General features: G+C 37.1%; 1 protein-coding gene across 1 annotated transcript; it reads left to right on the top strand.

Annotated features, from left to right (window-relative positions):
* The first annotated feature begins 524 nt into the window (after positions 1 to 524).
* Positions 525 to 16,901, top strand: LOC121387631 (ficolin-1-like). Its single transcript, XM_041518802.1, has 5 exons — positions 525 to 593; positions 8,191 to 8,282; positions 13,345 to 13,349; positions 15,702 to 15,866; positions 16,690 to 16,901. The coding sequence occupies exons 1-5, from the start codon at positions 525 to 527 to the stop codon at positions 16,899 to 16,901; spliced, it is 543 nt and encodes a 180-aa protein (XP_041374736.1).
* The last annotated feature ends 5,486 nt before the right edge of the window (positions 16,902 to 22,387 follow it).

Here is a 22,387-nt window from a genome sequence, read left to right on the forward strand (position 1 = left end):
CGTCGCGCGGGGGTATTACGTAACCAAGCTGCACACGGCCCTCTAAAACAATTAACATCGCCACAGGCGAAAAGATAAGAGCATGATCCGTCACACCGTTCCACTTGTCACTCCTCGGATGGAGGAGCGACCCTAAGCACTCGATCTCGACTATGCACTCCAAGCCCATGGAGAGTATGGTGGAATGGTTAACATAATATATATCTAGCTAAGTGACAAATGACCTCCAACAGTCCTCGCCTGTACGTCCCTCGGATGGAGGAGCAACCCTAAGCACTCGACCTCGACTATGCACTCCAACCCGGGGGACCAACGGCGAGGGGGTTAAGCACGATATTAATTATATCCCACAAACTTGTAGATATAAATGTTCTTTACTTCATCTTTTTACGAAATGATTGCAGTGGTTATCCTCTAAATTGGACGCCACAATACTGTAAATAACCTTCACGACTTTGCCTTTGCACTTGCACCATGTACTACCAAATAGAAGCTCTATTACAGCGATATAAGGTGAGTCACTTATGGTTCCAGAAGAAGAGGCGTATAGGAAACCAGACAACCAGATTACCAGACAACCAGATAGATACCAAGTAAGCTTACCTATTAGACATTATTTAACTTCATATTACCAATAAGTGTGCAAACTTAGCTAAGAATTTAGGGGGTGGGGGTGGGGTGGGAAACGAAATTCAACCTAGTACATGTATACAGTTACTTACATACTATTCTTCCTACCAACAGTTGACTCCCTACCTAATAGACATATTGTTTTTGGTAACCAAATTAAGTATGCTAAGCACTAGGCTTTTTAACCAATACTTACACTATAAGGAAAACAAACTTTCAAATTAGATAGCTAGGCTAGTATACCCCCCCCCCCCCCCTTCATTGTATTTCATTATAATCCAGACTTAGACTTAGGACAATAGGAACAACCTCAACACCAAACTAGGGTTTACAAACAGACAGCATGCACAACCGCAACAGTACATAGGGTGCATTGACTAATGATAACAATGCACCCGCCCCCAGTTAATGGCCCAGCACGTACTCTAATAAGGAGCTGCACAAAAGAATACCGGCTCCGAATACACAATTGCACTGCACCCAGGGGGAGCTGGACAAAAGAATACCAGCCTACCCTATCCCACTCCCAAATACTTGCTGCTAGTGGTCTACCTGGTACTTGGTGACACAGAAGAGGAGGCCGCCGTCAACTACAACAACATCTTGAAAAAAACCCGGAACAACAGCGCCTTGCCTACCAGTGTTTACACAATTGCACGAGTCTCCCCTGGGTTGTCATGCCACGACCAGAAACGGTCAGGCCCTTTCTAACGGCCCTATGGGCAACCTAGGGAGACACCCCAGCGTCACAGAGGTCTAATTAACGAGCTACTCTCGACTCACTAAATCAAAACCTTTGTTAGCTTTGGAACTTTCTCTTTCGACCAACCGTTCAAAGTTGCGCCCAATTTCCTCGAACAAAATTGTGCACCTTTTTCTCTTTGGCATTATACTTGCCCCATCAAATTCCATAGCACCATCACCCACCTACCACCCCCTCCTGCTGTTACTGACCACGGTCGGGCTGCTGGTGCTCCCTTCCTGTCCTGGACGGAGGAGCCGGCCGTGGCCGGCTCTTGTGTCCAGGACAGGCGTGCGCTACAACAGCTTGTTCTGAATGTGCACGTAAAGCCCTATGACCTAACCTGACCAAAATAGACAAACCCAAGTGGAGACGCAAGGAGGACAGCTCTGCTGTTTGTTCCCTTGAGGCTATCAGTCGCAATGTCAGCTCTATCGAGAGACCTGTGTGTCATTCACTCAATAGCTGAGACCTATAGTATTATCTGTATTAGTACGTTGTAAACAATGTTTTATGTTGGAAAGGAAATACAGCATGCAAGCCAACATGCATTTAACATTCCGGTAAAACAACACAAAGGAAAACCTGCACTGTTAAAAGGAAAAATTACACTGTTTTATTATGGTTGATAAATAAATTTTTAAAATCCAATATTTTTGTCATTTTTATAATCCTTTTTATCCCCATAGAAAATCCTGGATCCGCCTCTGCGTTAAGTTATAATCCAGTTGAGGATCAAGCACAGCCATGATGGCATGCACTCATGAATCACTGTCAAAACAGTAATATTACCAGGACTGAGTTCAGTCAGACCGAGCAGACAAATGTCCGGTAGACTGTTTTTTGTTTCTGCACTTCATGGTAAACCAAATGGACACATCGAGAACCAAGGAAATAGATCCCGAACGTTAGCGAAACGTTTTCTGGCTCAACTTGGGTTGGGTGTCTGCGAAAGGTGAACATATCTACTGTCATACGGTTTGTGATCGCGAAACATAACGCAGTGGTAAAGTGCTAGCTTGATGTGTTGTCGGTCTAGGGTCGATCCCTGCCGGTGGGGCCATTGGGCTATTTTTCGTTTCAGCCAATGCACCACTTGAGGTATGTCAAAGTCCGTGATATGTGCTATCCTGTCTGTGAGATAGTGCATATAAAAGATCTCTTGCTACTAATGGAAAATTGTAGTGGGTTTCTTCTCTAAGACTACCCCTGCGTGTGCTCTAACCTCACCGTGGTGCAGGGGTGTAACATTCTCTTTGAGAATGGCCAATACAGCACAAAATTTTGAGTAAAATTCAGTATCCGTAAAATTCTGTGATATTTGTGTTTTTGCACAGTTCTTTACACTGTTTTTGTTTAAGTCTTGAATTTTTATATTGATGTTGATCATCACTTTATTTATTTGCATTACCATAGTTTGACACCCAATAGCCGATGTATTGTTCGTGCTGGGGTGTCGTTAAACATTCATTCATTCATTCATTCTCTAAGACTATGTCAGAGTTACCAAATGCTTTACATCCGATAGCCGATGACTAATAAATCAATGTCCTCTAGTGGTATCGTTAAACAAAAGAAACTATAACACTCAGTTTGTAATCTACTAATGCAATGGCACGATCACACAGAATGTCCTTAAAAGTCGCTCCATGAAAACAACCTTTAACCCTTTAACAAATTTTACTTATAGCAGAAATTATTTTGGTTTGTGTCGATATAGTTCTGGTTAATTGCTGGCAGTTACGTTCGATACAGATCTATAGTATAGACAAAGACGCGAGAAACAAAGAACTCAAATTGTATGAGTTGAATTGAGAGGTATATAGATCTCTCGAGGAAATATTGATATTACGTTGTTCCAACCACTATCTAAATGATCACTCTAAAACTATCATTAAGACGTCGTAGCATGCAAAGATTATATTAAAAGAACCAGAAGTAAAACAGAAACGAAAAAGAAAATAAAAATTAAAAAAGTATTTATTTTGACATAACTGAACTCAAACATTATTAAAAAGGCTAAAGAGGTTTTCCATTTCTATAAAATGTGGATAACAAAAACTGGATTTTGTTTCCTGTTTCTTACACTGTCGTTGTCGTGGGCGTCACTTTTGCGTGGTGTGGAGCTACAACACCACGTCCTGACGACCACCCGTCAAGCGTCACTGCTGGATTGTTCTGCGGCCTGTCTCACTGACATGTGCTGTTTGTCTTTAACTTCTTTCAACCCACTCTGGAGTGTCAGCTCAACTACAAAACTAAAGATCAAAGTCCAAACGGCCTCGTCCAAAAGAAAGGACAATTTTACAGAAACAAGGATACTATATCAGAGGTGAGATAGCGATTTCAGAAGTAGTTGTAGTGGATGAAGAATAAGCAATAGCAGAAGTAGTCAGACTGGTAGTAGTAGCAGTAATGATGGTACTAAGTGTTATTATAGTAGCAGCAGCAGTAGTAGTAGTGGTGGTAGTAGTTGTAGTAGCAATAGAAGACTTAACCCTGATTTACATACAAGAAACTACTTACATATTAATAATCCCAAAGCTAGAGATCTAATTTTAGAAACCTTTGAGAAATTTAGTTTCGTAGATCCATTTCGCGAACTTTACCCGAATTTAAAAAAATATACGTGGACCAAAAAAATTATATTAAACAAGCTATATTAGATTTTTCTCTCCTATCAGAAAATTTAATATCACTTGTAAATAAAATATCGATTGAGAGCAGTTATAGATCTGACCATTCCGGAGTGATACTTTATTTAAAGGTACATCATAGTAAAAGAGGTAAGGGGCTGTGGAAATACCATACCAGCGGTGAGATAGCGATTCCAGAAGTAGTTGTAGTGGACTAAGAAGCAGCAATAGCAATAGTAGCAATAATACTTGTAGTAGTAGTAGTCGTAGTAATGGTAATAGTTGTAGTAATAGTAAACAGTAGTTGTAGTGAATGAAGAAGCAGCAATGGCACTAGTAAAAGTAGTATTAATAGCAGTAGCAGCAGCAGTAGTTGTAGTAGTTTTAGCAGAAGCAACAGCAGCAGCAGCACTAGTAGTAATAGCAGTAGCAGTAATAGTAGCAGTAGTAGTAGTAGTGGCAGTAATAGTAATGGTAATGGTCGTAGTGGTGGTGGTAGTATTAGCAGTAGTGGTAGTAGCTGTAGCAGTAGAAGTAGTTGTGGTAGTAATGGTAATGGTGATAGTAGTATTGGTGGTTGTGGTAGTAGTAGTCACTGTAGTAGTAGTAGAAGTACTAATAGTGGTAGTAATAGTAGTAGTAGTAAAAGTAGTAGCAGCAGTGACAGTAGTAGTTGTTGTTGTTCTTGCAGCAGTAGTTGTAGTAGCAGTAGCAACAGCAGTAGTAGTTGTAATAGCATTAGCCGTAACAATAGCAGTACTGATGATGATGATGATGATGATGATTATGGTAATGATGATGATGACTATTATTATTGTTGTTGTTGTTGTTGCTATTATTATTATTATTATTATTACTTCCAGTCGCTAGCTGGAGTCTGTGGAACTAATAGAGCATCCCTTGATAGGAGAGGAGCTGACGCCAGGACGTGTGTCCTACGTGATCGTGACGTCACAACATCATCTACAAACAGACCTAAAGGCAAGTCTACAGTCAACTCCACTAGGGCCATTGTCAAATAGCCAACGGATTTTAAGCTGTCTAAGCCTTACGAGCGTGTAAAACCCTTATAAAACCATCGTGCGTTATGACGTCAATATGGCGTGTGCTGTAGTGACATTAGGGCCTCCATCCGTCCAAAATATTGGACTCTAGTATCTAGTACCAAGGGTCATACTCGACCCGGACCCGAGTGCCCGACACTTACACTAGATGACAATCGTACTGTAACGATTTCGCTTTTTCAGCACGTGCCCACTTATAGACCGGTGCTAAAATCGAATTAAATACAGTTCTAAACATGCCTTGCTGATTTCGGCTACCCCTTTCGGTCGTAGACTTCAAAAATTACTTTTCAATATGTAAACTCCTGATTAACCTTTCTCACTAACTAATCAAATAATCACATAAGTCGTCCTTTTTCACAGTGTTTATTTAAGGGTTCAGTAGATCATAAAAATCAATTAAGATTTTAATAGATTTCATGATTGACATTGAGAGATACAGGTTACATAATAGTTATTCAAATTTCCCAAAACTCAACCACCATTCAATTCCCCGCCAATGAAACATTAAGAATCCCAAGATGGATTACCATTTGTTTATTCTAAGAGAATGAAAATCCATCGAAAACATCGAAAACGTACCTAAACATTCATTCCCACTCGTGAAACGGCAAGATTCCCAAACGTGGAATACTTGGAAATTTACGAGACAGAACTAATATTTCCTTCACTCAATTCCTCTCTCCGAAATTCCAATAATCTTCTTTCAAAAATATTTTAGTAACCTCTCAAGTGTCAATACAAAATATGCCTAACAATAATTTTAAGGTTTACGGTAATGCAATGCGAGACGGTGACAACTAACAAAAATACACTACCATTTGGTTAATGAATTACACAATAAATAAATAGCTTGTCATTATCGGTTCTCACATAATAAATCTAAAACCAATTTTGAATAATAACAGAGTGAGAGAGAGCCATTCAAAATTTACACATAAAAAAACACAATCAACATACACACATTTTGTACCTGTGGTTGAAAAATCAGAAGTGAGTAAACTGATGGACAAATCTAGCATTAATACATGGAATGGCTCTCATTGGTCCAAATTAATGACTTGACATTAATCGGACATGACAATTGGTTAACCTATCATAACAATTCTTCGTAGAAATAACGAAGATTATCGACAAACTTAATTATAGCCGAATATTGCCGAAAATTATACATCGCTACAACAAAAGTTACGTAAATAAAATAAACAATTCTAACTTAATTATCTTCTCAAATGGTATCCCAAAATACAATATAACATTATTATTGTTTAACCCCTCCCCAAATATTACATAACGTGATATTAACTATAAAATCCAAGCCTAAACATTACAATATTATATGGTCTCATGCCACGGTTTGGAAAATCAATGCATCTGAATGATCGTTCCTGTAACTTTACCCATCAATAATCTGATTCATAGAAGGCTGATTAAAGTGCTAATAGTGTGCTAGAAGATGTTAGTATAAGAAGTTCAGAAACCAAGAATAAAATTAAGAAACCAAACATAAGTAGAAAAAGGACAGACAACGAATCAGATTATTCAGGAAAGTATTGGAAATATACAGATTTGTTACAGTACTAAGGAATAAAGTAAAATAGTATTATGCATCTTAATTCCAGTGCTGAACATGGATGCCAAATCATGCCATTGTATTACTATTGCATTTCATACATTTGACCTTTGTTTCCCCTTCATGTCTCATTATCTCTCAGTCCTATAATGTAACCAGCGGCAAGCATACATATATATATATATGGCAAAAAGACGTAAAAAAAAGTAATTAAATGATTGCTTTTCCTTGCACGGGTACTCAAGTTCTGAGAATGGACTCCAGTCTAGCTAGACTCGACCCGTGCCCGAGTACTCGTGGAGACCCTCAGTGACGTCATAGCCTACGATCGACGATTTCATACCGCTAGGATAGGTTCGAAAATACCTAGCTAGAGTGTAATAAAGTTCTGTCTGTCTACCCCTCCGTCCGTCTGTCTGTTTACATGTCCCTCTGTCTGTTTATATGTATGTCTGGCTCTCACTATGCTTCTGTATTTATGTATGTGCGTACGTCTGTCCGTCTCTCCGTCTGTCTGTCTATACGTGTTTGGTCGTGCGTGCGTTCCATGTATGTATGATTGTATGTACGTGCGTGTGCGCGTATGTGCGTGTACGTACGTGCGTGTATGTACAATGCACGTGTGTGCCTTTATGTTAGTGTCTGTGTACAATCACAAAATGTCCCTAATGTTTACATGTTGGATATCACTGATAGGTCCATCTCCCAACGTAACACACAACTGTGATGACGTCATGGCAAGTTACACATGTAATGGCGTGTACACACTAACATGACTTGAAGTTTACAACGTGTCCGTCTTTTGTGACTGGAGAACTTTTGATGGTGGTTGGCTGGTAAGCAGTAATCGATTTCATAAATTACGGATGATTCTTTATAAATTACAGATGATTTTTAATAAATTACAGGTGTTTCTTAATAAATTACAGGTGTTTCTTAATAAATTACAGATGATTCTTAATAAATTACAGGTGTTTCTTAATAAATTACAGATGATTTTTAATAAATTACAGATGTTTCTTTATAAATTACAGGTGTTTCTTAATAAATAGCAGGTGTTCCTTAATAAATTACAGGTGTTTCTTCATATATCACAGGTGTTTTCTTTATAAATTGCACGTGATTATTAATAAATTACAGGCGTTTCTGAATAAATTACAGGTTTTTCTTAATAAATTACAGGTGTTTGTTTCTTAATAAATTACAGTTGTTTATTAATAAATTACAGGTGTTTCTTCATAAATTACAGGTTTTTCTTAATAAATTACAGGTGTTTGTTTCTTAATAAATTACAGTTGTTTATTAATACATTACAGGTGTTTCTTCATAAATTACAGGTGTTTTTTAATAAATTACAGGTGTTTCTTCATAAATTACAGGTGTTTAATAAATGATGGGTGTTTCTTCATATATTACAGGTGTTTTCTTTACAAATTGCACGTGATTATTAATAAATTGCAGGTGTTTGTTAATAAATTACAGGTGTTTATTAATAAATTACAGGTGTTTGTTAATAAATTACAGGTGTTTCTTCATAAATTACAGGTGTTTCAGAGAAGAATGGATGGATCTGAAGATTTCTACAGAACTTGGAACGAATACAGAGACGGGTTTGGTGACGTAGAAAGAGAATTCTGGTAATACATTACTGGAAGGAGAAACACGACTGAAAATAAATAAGGGGCTTACCTAAACAGTGGCGTTGCGAGGGGGTCATCGAAGTTTTGAACAGAACACATCGAGTGCACGTCATTTCATTTCTAACACGATTGAAAAGCAAAATGCCGCGAATGTTACAAGTTGATAGGGGTAGAGTTATTGCTCAGTAGCAACGTCGCGTCGCCCAGCAATTTGGGGTACATGAGTTAAGGATAGCTCGTTTAGTGGGGTGTCTCAGAGCCACAAGACGATTAGCTGACTATCCCAGGAGCGGAGGTCCGTGCGTTTCGTTGCCACGTGTCAAGATAGAGGCATACGTCTCGGACACCTCTGTTACCGATTTCAGACGGCTACAAAGACGGTCAGTCAGGTTGTGAGCACTCGTGGTCGCCCAGTGTTTCCACGAACGGTTACGAATCGGTTGCGGGAGTTCAACGTAAGGTCACGACGTCCCTACGTTGGTCCGCAACTTACACCCAAGCGACGTCAGCGTCGATGGCAATGGCTGGGAACACTTGGCCAACAGGAGATAGGCCTCAGATTACAGTTATCTTCCCATTTGGTTGTCCGGAAATTAGTATGAATGGCTTCGCGCTAACGCGCTACGCCATTCATACAGTGTGTAAAGCGGTTTTGCGTTTCATACTAGCATGAACTCAAAAAATTTCACGTTCAATTCTTAAATGAGTATCAATTCTCGCTTATAATGTCAGATGGACGGACGACAACATGTCTATCGACGTCGATGTGATATTCACTCACGTACAGATTTGGGGGAGGGTCTGTCATGTTGCTTTTGTTTGTTTGTTTGTTGTTGTTGTTTTTTTGTTTGTTTTTTTTTGTTATATTTTATTTATTTATCCAGCAATCACTGTATACATTGGCAAGATATGATGACTAGATAAATCTCTATATTTTCGGTCACTGACCAAAAATATAGGTCACGTGACATAAGCCCGACTCGACTCGAGTATTTCAGAGTAGATTTTCAATAGACACTCTTCAAATCATTTGTTTAAGTACAGTAAATACAAATAACTTTTAGTTTTGCGATAACAATACAAAACTTGTTTATTTATTTATGAATTGGAGTTTAGAAACCCTTTTTTAATGTAACAGAATGTAGCTAGCTTCTTACAAATAATGACGTCATGGATCTTGTATGACGTCATACGGCAAAAGCCTTGTTAGGTTAACAATACTCGATTTGCGTACACAAAACTGGAATAAATAATGATTTTCCGAATATTTCTGTAGGATTGCAGGATAAAAGAAATAACTGGTTACTGTCTTAAGATATCGGCTTTATCCTGCTCAGGTCGAATGGCGAATGCAGCTCGGCAGAGCCTAGCTGCATTCGCCATTCTAACCTTCGCAGGATAAAGCCGATATCTTAAGACAGTAACCAGTTATTCCCTATTTATTATTATTATTATTTATTTTATTTATTTATTTTATTTTATTTTTTTAATTATTATTATTATTATTATTTTTTTTTTTTTTTTTTTTTTTTTTTTTTTTTGGGGGGGGGGGGGGGAGGGCAGTTTTCAGCCGTACGATATTGGAATGAGGTCAACACGCCTCACGTCCTTCCATTTATCCAGGGTCCGACGAAACACCGCAAAGGACCGAAACGGACCGACGAAACACTGAAACGGACCGAAATGCGACAGAAACAGACCAAAATGCGACCGGGACGGATCGAAATGGACCATAAAGGACCAAAATAACACTGCAATGAGACTTTAAAAATCATAACGGAGTTGATAGTACAGCTTAACTTTTACCCAGAATTGTAATTCCATACTACGCAATTACTGTAGTGTAGTACATTAATATTATGCAAACAATTAACATTGCATATCTTAGTATGCATATTTCAGACGTTTTGACAGCTGTAAGTGACACCGACGCACATAATAAATGCACATAATAGACATGAATTTTGGTATTGGTAGGACATGTGTTGAACCCTAAAATGTCCAAACTGCCGAAGATTTTCCATTTCCATGTATGTAGAACGTGTATTTTGTGTATTTGACAGTGTGTGTGTGTGTGTGTGTGTGTGTGTGTGTGTGTGTGTGTGTGTGTGTGTGTGTGTGTACATATATACATATATACATATACATATATAATATAATATATATATATATATATATATATATATATATATATATATATATATATGCACCCTTACTTTCTTTCTCCAATCTGGCCACCCACCCTCCATTTTTGGGCCCTACACAAGATTGCGTGATGGCAAGAAAGCAGAACTTTTTAAAACCGATCTGGCAAACCCATGTGATGTATAATTTTTTAACACAACTAAATGACTGGTAATTGATAAACATTAACTGATACATAAATAGAAAAGCTAAAGGTTGACACGATTCACACCTTTGAGAGCAAAAAACAAACAACGCTAACAAGTATTACAAATGCTCTTTGAAGCTAACGAGGCTCTCCACCGAACAGAACAGAACTTTATTTCTCCCAGGCCTTTACACAACGGCATATGGGGAATATGAAATAACAATATTTGACAGTGACAAGATGGGTTTTACAGGAGATAAATATATATGTATACAGTACAATGCATATATGTAATAAATTCACAATGTAATATGCAATGGTATTAACACAGCTATGTACGGTGTGGGACAATCATCATGCTGCACATGCACAAAAATATACGCAAACACTCATACATATATACGTATACACATACACATACATACATATACATACACATACACACACATACATATACATACATATACGCATACAAACACACACATACATGTACATATCTACACACACACACATACATGTACATATCTAAACACATACACACACATACATATTCGTAAACAAATAGATAATGACAATAATGGATAGTGTATATATTTTCATTTGTAGGCAGCTGTAGTTTTAGGGTTTATGGAATTTGTTAATAATTTCTTTTATTAATTTGCATAGTTTCTTAAGGGCACTTATTTTATTATTAGTCATCAAACGCTTATATTTCAGCATACTGGGTTTAATATAACAATATGGCTTTAACAATGAGTGACGTAAATTTACGAAAAATGTGCAGGTGAATTAATAGTGAAATTCATCTCCTTTGTCAGTTGTATTACATAAGGTACATGTTCTCTGTTCCACTGGGGTGTTGTTCCAGCGCCCTGTTTCAATAGGCATATAATGGTTGGAGGTTCTAAATTTTAGTAAAGTAGTCTAGGACTTTTGTGGTAATAGGATAAGATATTTCTCTAAACTAAGATTTTCTTTAAATATAGGATACGTTTTACCTCTTGATGATGTAGATATATCACTATTCCATTTTTGTAGATATTGATCATTTTGTCTTAGCTTTATGTGGTCAAGAAGCAGCTTTATAGAAGAAAAGTTCTGTGTCAGCCAAATATCGGTCATACCCAAGTTATTGAATATATCTTCCACATATTCCATCCATTTATAGTTATATCCATTTAGAATTGAGTCGTATGACATTAATTCTTGCAGTAGAAATGATGATTTCGTTCGTTTACCTGATACAATTCGGGCCCAGAAACTTATACTTTTTTGTTGAATAACCAGGTTAAGGGGTTTTCTTTCTAATTCTCCATATAGCATGAAAAGTGGGGTGCCTTTTTTCATGGGTAGGATATGCCTCAAGAATGTAATATGAACATTTTCAACAATATCAGTATTTTCATAACCCAATATTTCGCATCCATATAAAAGAATCGGAAGTACAATTGAGTCAAATAGTTTTAGTTTACATTCCACTGAGAAGTTGTTATCTTTAGATTTTGATAGAGCAAAGTACATTGCTTTTATTGCCTTTTGTTTTAGTAATGTTTTGGTTATATTAAATTTGTTTATTTAAGTATTTATATTCTTTTACATTTTCAAGTTCATGGTTTCCAAGTGTAAATACCTTCTTGTAATCGTTTCCATTACTATTAAAAAATATTATTTTTGTTTTATTTGCATTGACTTTTAGTTTCCATTTTTTACAATACTTGGAAAATACATTTAGTGATTGTTGTAAGTCAGAGGCATTAGTTGCGAAAAGCGCGGTATCGTCAGCATATAATAGGCATAGGAAGTGCAGGGTCAGATCACAAAAAGATTCCATACCGTTTGTTTCTAAGGATACTCCATTACAATTTTGAAATTTTAAAAAGTTTTCTAGATCATTTAAATAGAGAGAGAATAGGACTGGCGACACATTTTCTCCTTGACGGACTCCGATGTTGCAAGGGAACTGTTCTGAGGTTCCATTGACTGTACAAATACATGATTTTATTCCTTGGTACATTTGATTTATGATTTTAAAGAATTTTCCATTTATGTTATTGTCTAATAGTTTTTGCCACAGACATGTTCTAGAAATTAACAACATGTTCTGGAAGTCAACAAAAGCACAGGATAGTTTCTTTTTTCTTTTCTTTAAAATTTCTATCAGTGAATGTATATTAAATAGATGGTCTGTGGTGGAATAACCTTGTCGAAAAGCAGTTTGGACTTCGTTCAATATGTCGTTTTCTTCAATAAATTTGTTCAATCGGTTATTTAAAATTGTTGTAAATAGTTTCGAAATGCAACATAGTAACGTTATTGGTCTATAGTTTTCTGGTAATAAGCGACTGCCTTTATTTTTGAAAATGGGGTTAATAATTCCAATTGGCCATTCGCTAGGATAAACTCCGTTTTCCAGGATTGTGTTGAACAAATTTACATAGATTGGCAACATCATGTCCGCAGTCGTTTTAACATATTCATTGATGATGTTATCATTTCCTGGTGCCTTTCCATTTTTCAACTGTTTTATAGCCTTTATTATTTCTCCTTCTTCTATCCTTTGATTTAAAACATTTTCTCCGTCTAAGTCTATACTATGTACATTTATTTTTATTTCATTGTCATCTGTTTCGCCTTTGTTTATATTTTTGAAAAATATATAAAAATCATCTAGAGGTGGTAAGTTTTTTTCTTTGTTTGGTCGTTTGAGTAGTTTATAAAAGGCTTTAGGGTCGGTTGTTCTTAGATGACGCATTTGGTTTTCTATATTAAATTTTTGGACTGACTGTTCTCTCAAAAGGCACTTTTTGTATGATTTACTTGCATTTATTAGTCTTATCTTATTTTCTTCAGTTTTATACAAGTTATAAACCACGGACGAACACCGACTACCAAACATAGGGTCATTTCGTTCTGCTTAGTCGGCGATCTATTGTTCTGTAATTATTACCCTAATCCTCGACAGCCAAGACCACCCGAGAAAAGCGCGCTTCGCTTCTTTGACATGATTGACAATACATTCGTCTTTAAAACACTATCGGCAACTACAGTTTGATCAATCCACACGCGTAGAGTTTTAGAGGTGCATACTCTATTAAATCTTTATGGCGGGACCAAAGAATTAGGTCGAGAGATCGAGGTTATCGAGTTTTGGAAGTTTGAGTGTTCGAAGGTCATTATCACTAGTTTGTATAGCAACTCGGCCGGGACCGTCGCTTCAGATCGAGAGATCGAAGGCGGAGTGATCAAATTTTGACTGTATATATAGATAGATAGATAGATAGATAGATAGATACACATTTTCAGTGCAATCAAAGTATGTGATATTTTTCAGATCACATACTTTAAGAATTTGATAACTTTGCAAATTAGATGTAAATTAGTCGAGGTCTCGGCACTAGGTTTATTGACATTTAAGCAAACGTACTTGGGTGACACTCCATGATTGACGTATGCATTCATAGTCATCAAATAAAAACATTTCAATGGCAATTTGACACTGAAAGCCGTCCAGCGTTCAGAAAACAAAAGATGTTAGGCATAACTTTATTTTGATGTAAGGACATCCAAAATGACGTCATTCGAGTTTGACGTCGTTTCCATTCAAAAATACACCGCGCCACATATTCTTACGTCATTTGAATATCTAGTAATGGCGGACTGGAATTACAGTTGCGTGTACAGTTTACAAAAACACGTTGTATTAAGCTTGAGCTTATATGATAAAGAGATTATTACCCTCGTGTATTTCGGTATCGTTAATATCATATATTAGGAATACAAATAATGTATTATGCTCGCCAGAGGCTCACATAATACAATTTTTATTCCCAATATATGATATTGACGATACCGAAAAACACTCTGGTAATAACCTTTATATAATTATGTTATATTGTTCATATATTTTTTTCTGCCCGACACTGACGCATGGATATTACAACTTCTGGATAAAAGTTTGGTCCATTTCTGTGTTTCTTCCATCCATTTCGGTCCTTTTCGGTCCCTTTCAATGTTTCGTCGGTCCATTTCAGTCCATTTCGGTCCTTTTCGATTCATTTCGGTCCTTTTCGATCCATTTCAGTTTTTCGTCGGACCGCTTATCCATGCACGTACACTTACGATGCAGCAGAATAATGCGAGCCCGCACGTTGCGAGGGTTTGTCATAACTTCCTCAACCAAAACAATATCCCAGTCCTCGATTGGCATATTTGAAACCGATCGAGCATTTGTGAGACGAGCTGAACAGGAGGGTCAGGAAGCGCGTCAACGTTCCAAACAACGACGCTCAGCTCACACAGGTCCATCTTCATGAGTGGAATGTCATCCCTCAAAGGACCATATACAACTTGATTGGGTCAGTGGTAAGGAGAGTTGGAACAGCGACTGCAGCGTGGGGTGGCCACACACGTTATTCATTTCGATCAGGAAATGGCGTAGGGTACCCACATTTCAACGTTATCCATTCAAACGTCGTCTGCCATAATAGGGCAAAACTTGTCAAAATTTATTCATTAATGAAGACATAACCTAAATATCCAAACAATGAAATAATCATCAATAAAACATTTAAAAATATTTACAACCGAAAAAAAAACCTTGCGTCTTTTTTTATAATTGTTATTTTGTTTCTTTATAGGGGAAGGCTGTCCTTCCCTACTCCCAGCAAATTGATGACTGTGATAAAGAACATACATTTTGATTTTCAACAAAGAGGGTTGGGGTAGCACTGTGTACCCTGAAATAAATTTCGATCTAACCCAAATTAAAATAATAAGCACCAAAGTAAGAAATGGAAGAAAATGGACTGAAATAACCTGTGTGATGTAATTTGGTATCATTGGAACTGAACTGTCTCTAATTCTGAAATCGACGATGTATCTCACTATGATGTAACCCCCTCTCCCTCCCTCCCTCCCTCCCCCTCCCCCCCCCCTCTCTCTCTCTCTCTCTCTCTCTCTCTCTCTCTCTCTCTCTCTCTCTCTCTCTCTCTCTCTCTCTCTCCACCAATTGCTGTCACAATTCGACGTTTATGGTTGAAGGGCTTGTTACTAAGACCTATTTTTCGTTTCTTTTTTTCCCGCAGGAAACGAGATAATTCACAAAATCACAAGTAGGGCGGTTTACGAACTGCGGATTGATTTGGAGGATTTTGAAGGCAATACGCGCTATGCGATGTACTCTCCGTTTTCATTGGCTAGCGAGGCGGAGAAATATACTCTTCACATTGGCTTGTACAACGGAGATGCAGGTTGGTATAGCAACAGCCAATCAGAAGTGTCAAATTTCATTCTACAAAATGCGTTTGGTCCTTTTTTTTATCTCTTATTGTTTGTTATATATAGGGTAATAATGACCGGCTCGGCAGGCGCGTATTCAGAGGGAGGGTTCCGGGGTCGAACCCCTTCTTGCTTAAGGTATTTTATCTTCAATACATTTTACCGGGGAACATACCTCGACCCCCCCCCCCCCCCCCGATATAAACTTCGTTCGACACAGTATAGACTGACCCGTCCTAAAATTCCTGCATACATCCCTGTTATGTGGTATAGTGGTTAACCCATCGGAAATAAGGCTGGTAGGTACTGGGTTCGACTCTCGGTACCGGCTTCCACGCAGAGCCAATTTTAACCACTCGATGAATAGGGGTAAGACCACTACACTGACTTTTTTCTGACTAACCACTAACATATAACCGCTAGTAGTGCAGATGGCTGCATTGTGTACCCAGTACAGCGTGCTTGAACCTTAATTGGATGTAATCACGAAAATTACTACAAATGAATGTATAAATGGGTAATAATATTTTGTTGGGAAAGTTGAGTTAACCAACTTCGTCGTGACGTTTGATAGTTTGTTCTTAGCTTAAGACATAAACATGCTTTGCAAAATCGCCCCGATAAGGCTACAGGATACTTGAGCTAGGATCCAGGTCTGATATTTAAACGATTATAACCAGTAATAAGTAATACCAATGTAATTTAATATTATTCTAGTTCTCTCTCTCTCTCTTTCTCTCTTTTTTAAAGGCAATATGCTTCGTGGGCACAATAACGTATCCTTCACTACCAAAGATCTGGATTTGGATTTGAATCCCTTTACAAATTGTGCCGTTCGCTTCCACGGAGCCTGGTGGTACAATAGCTGCCACGCATGCAACCTAAACGGCTTGTATCTTGGAGGTCCGACTCACACGTATGCCGAAGGAGTGACGTGGGATGGATGGAGAGGACAATACTACTCTTTGAAGAGGACTGAGATGAAAATAAGACCAATTATTCCTTAATCTTCTACCGCTCTGTGAAGACGACTGATATGAAAATAAGACCAATACTCCCTTAATCTTCTACTGCTCTTTGAAGAGGACTGAGATGCAAATAAGACCAATCCTCCCTTAATCTCCTACTGCTCTTTGAAGAGGACTGAGATGCAAATAAGACCAATCCTCCCTTAATCTTCTACTGCTCTTTGAAGAGGACTGAGATGCAAATAAGACCAATCCTCCCTTAATCTTCTACTGCTCTTTGAAGAGGACTGAGATGAAAATAAGACCAGTTCCCCATTAATCTTCTACTGCTCTTTGAAGAATTCTAAGATGAAAATAACACCAATTCTTCCTTAATCTTCTACTGCTCTTTGAAGAATTCTAAGATGAAAATAAGACCAATTCTTCCTTAATCTCCTACCTATCTGTGAGGAGGTCTGAGATGAAAATATGACCAACTCAACTGAGATCCTTATGGGAGGAAGGTCGGCAAGTGGATTTGGGGTCATGCCTCCCATAAAATTCTCTAATAAAAATGCTTAGAGACTCATTATCGTGGCATTTTAGTTTTGTAAATTATGGGAACAGTGCTACAATTTCAACTTTTTAACAATACAGTTTATATATTTATTTTTGCCTGCACATTGATTAGAATTAGTTAATTGGTAATCTGACGTCTGCAGTGATCTCTACCTAGCGACCTGCCAATCAGACCCAATTAGTGTCAAGTGCAAACAAAATACGTATTTGATACGTGTGTTATAAATAAGGATAATTTACCCAAGATAGAGAGATCCAAGGGAAAACCCAAGGAGGACAGCTCTGCTGTTTGTTCCTTTGAGGTTCACAGTGGCAATGTCAGCTCTATCGGGAGATCTGTGTGTCATTCTCCTAAGAGCTGAGACCTATAGTATTATGTGTACGTTGTAAACAATGTTTCATGTTGGAAAGGAAATACAATTTGCAAGCCAACTTGTGTTTTATGTTATTTATTTAACATTCCGGTAAAACAACACAAAGGAAAACCTGCACTGTTAAAAGGAAAAATTACACTGTTATTATGGTTGATAAATACATTTTAAAAACCCAACATTTTTGTAATTTTTATAATCCTTTTTATCCCAATAGAAAATCCTTGATCCGCCTCTGCATTAAGTTATAATCCAGTTGAGGATCAAGCACAGCCATGGTGGCATGCACTTATGAATCACTGTCAAAACAGTTATATTGCCAGGACTGAGTTCAATCAGACCGAGCAGACAAACGTCCGGTAGACTAGTTTTTTGCACTTCACGTTAAACCAAATGGACACGTCGGGAACCAAGAAAATAGATCACGAACGTTACCGAAACGTTTGCTGGCTCAACTTGGGTCGGGTGTCTGCGAAAGGTGAGCATATCTACTGTCACATGGTTTGTGAGGGCGAAACATAACGCAGTGGTAAAGTGCTAGCTTGATGTGTTGTCGGTCTAGGGTCGATCCCTGTCGGTGGGTCCATTGGGCTATTTCTCGTTTCAGCCATTGCACCACTTGAGGTATGTCAAAGTCCGTAATATGTGCTATCCTGTCTGTGGTATAGTGCATATAAAAGATCTCTTGCTACTAATGGACAATTATAGCGGGTTTCTTCTCTAAGACTATATGTAAAAATTACAAAATGTTTGACATACGATAGCCGATGACTAATAAACCAATGTCCTCTAGTGGTATCGTTAAACAAAATAAACTTTAACACTCAGTTTGTAGTCTATACTAATGCAATGGCAAGATGTTCTTAAAAGTCGCACCATGAAAACAACCTTTAACGATTTAACAAATTGTACTTATAACATAAATGATTTGCATGTGTGTCGATATATTTCTGGTTACTAGTAGTTGCTGGAAGTTACGTTCGATACAGACCTATAGTATTGGCAAAGACTCAAGAAACAAAGAACTCCAATTGTATGAGATGAATTGAGAGGTATATAGATCCTCGAGGAAATATTGATATTTGCGTTCTTCCAACCACTATTTAAATGATCACTCTAAAACTATCATTAAGACGTCGTAGTATGCAAACATGATATTAAACAAACCAGAAGAAAAACAGAAACGAAAAAGAAAAGGAAAATAAGAAAAGTTTTTATTTTCACTTAACTGAACTCAAACATTATTAAAGAGGCTAAAGAGGTTTTCCATTTCTATAAAATGTGGATAAAAAAAACTGTGTTTTGTTTGCTGTTTCTTAGACTGCCGTTGTCGTGGGCGTCACTTCTGCGTGATATGGAGCTACAACACCACGTCCTGACGACCACCCGTCAGTCGTCACTGCTGGATTGTTCTGCGGCCTGTCTCACTGGCATGTGCTGTTTGTCTTTTAACTTCTTTCAACCCACTCTGGAGTGTCAGCTCAACTACAAAACTAAAGATCAAAGTCCAAACGACTTCGTCCAAAAGAAAGGATCATTTTACAGAAACAAAGATACTATACCAGCGGTGACATAAAGATTTCAGAAGTAGATGTAGTGTATGAAGAAGCAGCAATAGCAATAGTAGCAGTAAGACTTGTATTAGTAGTAATGGTAATAGTTGTAGTAATAGTAGCAGCAGTAGTTGTAGTGGACTAAGAAGCAGCAATAGCAATAGTAGCAGTAATACTTGTAGTAGTAGTCATAGTAATGGTAATAGTTGTAGTAATAGTAGCAGCAGTAGTTGTAGTGGACTAAGAAGCAGCAATAGCAATAGTAGCAGTAATACTTGTAGTAGTAGTAGTAGTAGTAGTCGTAGTAATGGTAATAGTTGTAGTAATAGTAGCAGCAGTAGTTGTAATGAACTAAGAAGCAGCAATAGTATTAGTAGCAGTAATACTTGTAGTAGTAGTAGTAGTAGTAGTAGTAATGGTAGCAGCAGTAGTTGTAGTGGATGAAGAAGCAGCAATAGCAATAGTAGCAGTAAGACTTGTAGTAGTCGTAGTAATGGCAATAGTTATAGTAATAGTAGCAGCAGTAGTTGTAGTGGACTAAGAAGCAGCAATAGCAATAGTAGCAGTAATACTTGTAGTAGTAGTAGTAGTAGTCGTAGTCGTAGTAATGGTAATAGTTATAGTAATAGTAGCAGCAGTAGTTGTAGTGGACTAAGAAGCATCAATAGCAATAGTAGCAGTAATACTTGTAGTAGCAGTAGTAGTAGTCGTAGTAATGGTAATAGTTGTAGTAATAGTAGCAGCAGTAGTTGTAGTGGACTAAGAAGCAGCAATAGTATTAGTAGCAGTAATACTTGTAGTAGTAGTAGTAGTAGTAATGGTAATAGTTGTAGTAATAGTAGCAGCAGTAGTTGTAGTGGACTAAGAAGCAGCAATGGCAATAGTAACAGTAATACTTGTTGTTGTTGTTGTTGTTGTAGTAGTAGTAGTAGTAGTAGTAGATGTAGTAGTAGTAGTAATAGTAATAGTAATAGTTGTAGTAGCAGTAGTAGTAGTCGTAGTAATGGTAATAGTTGTAGTAATAGTAGCAGCAGTAGTTGTAGTGGACTAAGAAGCAGCAATGGCAATAGTAACAGTAATACTTGTTGTTGTTGTTGTAGTAGTAGTAGTAGTAGTAGTAGTAGTAGTAGTAGTAGTAGTAGTAGATGTAGTAGTAGTAGTAATAGTAATGGCAGTAGTTGTAGTAATAGTAGCAGCAGTAGTTGTAGTGGATGAAGAATACTTGGACACTAAAAACTATTTATATGTTAACCACCCAAAGGCTCAAAAAGTAGTTGTTGAAAATATGGAAATGTTTGATGTAAAGGGTGCATTTAGAGAATTATATCCAGATTTTACACGATATACTTGTAGAAAAAAGACACCGCCAAAACAAGCCAGATTAGATTTTTTCCTTATAACAAATAATTTAATGCCAACTGCAGAGAAAATAATAGTTGAAAATAGCTATCGCTCAGACCACTCAGCAGTAGTTTTATTAATGCAGCTAAACCAATTTAAAACAGGTAGAGGTCTGTGGAAACTCAATAATTCATTGCTATTATGTAAAGATTGTGTTAATCTAGTAAAGGATACAATCACAAAAATTAAATACCAATATGCAGTACCAGTATATAATTATGAAAAACTAGAATTGATTTCGGATGATGAAATCCATTTTTCTGTAAACGACCAACGTTTCTTAGAAACACTGCTCATGGAAATACAAGGTAAAACATTATCTTATGCAGCTTTTAAAAAGAAACAAAATAATGAATTAGAAACTAAGTTGTGCGATGATATTAAACGTTTGGAGGAAGAAGAAAATATTGATTCAAAAGAAATTGAAAAAAAAAACCTTATGAATTAATGGAACTGCGAAGAGAAAAGCTTAAAGGTCATTATATTCGGTCACGTGCAAAATGGATAGAAGAAGGAGAAAAACCAACAAAATATTTTTGTAACTTAGAATCAAGGAACTATTTTAGCAAACTTGTTTCAAGAATACATTTAAAAAATGGAAAAGAAATTCGAAATCAAGAAGAAATTCTTAAAGAAACTAGAGCTTTCTAGCAAAAACTTTACTCCGCACCAGAAGGACAAGATGACAACGATATAATAGAAAAAATGGGTGGATTAAACTTTAATAAATTAACTGATGGAGAATCTGAACAATTAGAAGGTGAATTAAAATACTCAGAAGTACTAGCATTTCTCAAAACTATGAAACACGATAAAAATCCTTGATCTGATGGATATACCGCAGAGTTCTTTAAATTCTTCTGGACTGCATCGCAAACAGAATAAAACAGGTATTAGATAAAATAATAAATAATGATCAAACCGGCTTTATTAAAGGACGATATATTGGAGAAAACATTAGACTCATGTACGACATTATGCAGTACACTGAAACACATAACATTCCAGGTTTTGCTACCTGTCGATTTCGAGAAGGCCTTTGACTCGGTATCGTGGTCATTCATAAATAAAGTACTTGATATTTTTAATTTTAAATCTTCGATTAAAAATTGGATCAAAACATTGTATAACAACTCCTTATCAAGAATATTGCAAAATGGTTTTCCGTCTGAACCGTTCATGCTAGAAAGGGGGTGTAGACAAGGGGACCCGTTGTCGACATATATTTTTATTATTTGTGCCAAAATTTTAGCTATTATTGTTAGAAATAACGAAGCCATTAAAAGTATTGATATAGACGGCCAAGAATACATTATATCGCAATACTCCGATGACACAAGCTTCATTCTTGACGGATCTCCCGAGTCCTTGTATGGTACATTTAAAGTTTTAGATTATTACGCACGTATTTCTGGTTTAAATATAAATTATTCTAAATCAAAAGCCATATGGATTGGAAGTAAAAAGTTCTCTAACGAGGTTTTTCACCATGCACGATGGAAGTTGGAATGGGGGGGGGGGGGGGGGGGGGGCAACATATTTTTGTATACTTGGTATTAATTTCTCAGTTACCTTGGAACATATCGTGCATCTAAATTATAATATTAAAGTACTGGGAATTCAAAAATTAATAAAATCATGG

Source organism: Gigantopelta aegis, chromosome 13, assembly GCF_016097555.1.
Source record: "Gigantopelta aegis isolate Gae_Host chromosome 13, Gae_host_genome, whole genome shotgun sequence".
Taxonomy (NCBI): domain Eukaryota; kingdom Metazoa; phylum Mollusca; class Gastropoda; order Neomphalida; family Peltospiridae; genus Gigantopelta; species Gigantopelta aegis.

What these genes read in the sequence shown, in the direction of transcription:
- LOC121387631 (XM_041518802.1), top strand. Translation starts at nt 525, where the DNA reads ATGGTTCCAGAAGAAGAGGCGTATAGGAAACCAGACAACCAGATTACC. An exon ending in GACAACCAGATAGATACCAA is followed by an intron (nt 594 to 8,190) that starts GTAAGCTTACCT and finishes CATAAATTACAG; the next exon opens with GTGTTTCAGAGAAGAATGGA. An exon ending in CTTGTACAACGGAGATGCAG is followed by an intron (nt 15,867 to 16,689) that starts GTTGGTATAGCA and finishes TCACTACCAAAG; the next exon opens with ATCTGGATTTGGATTTGAAT.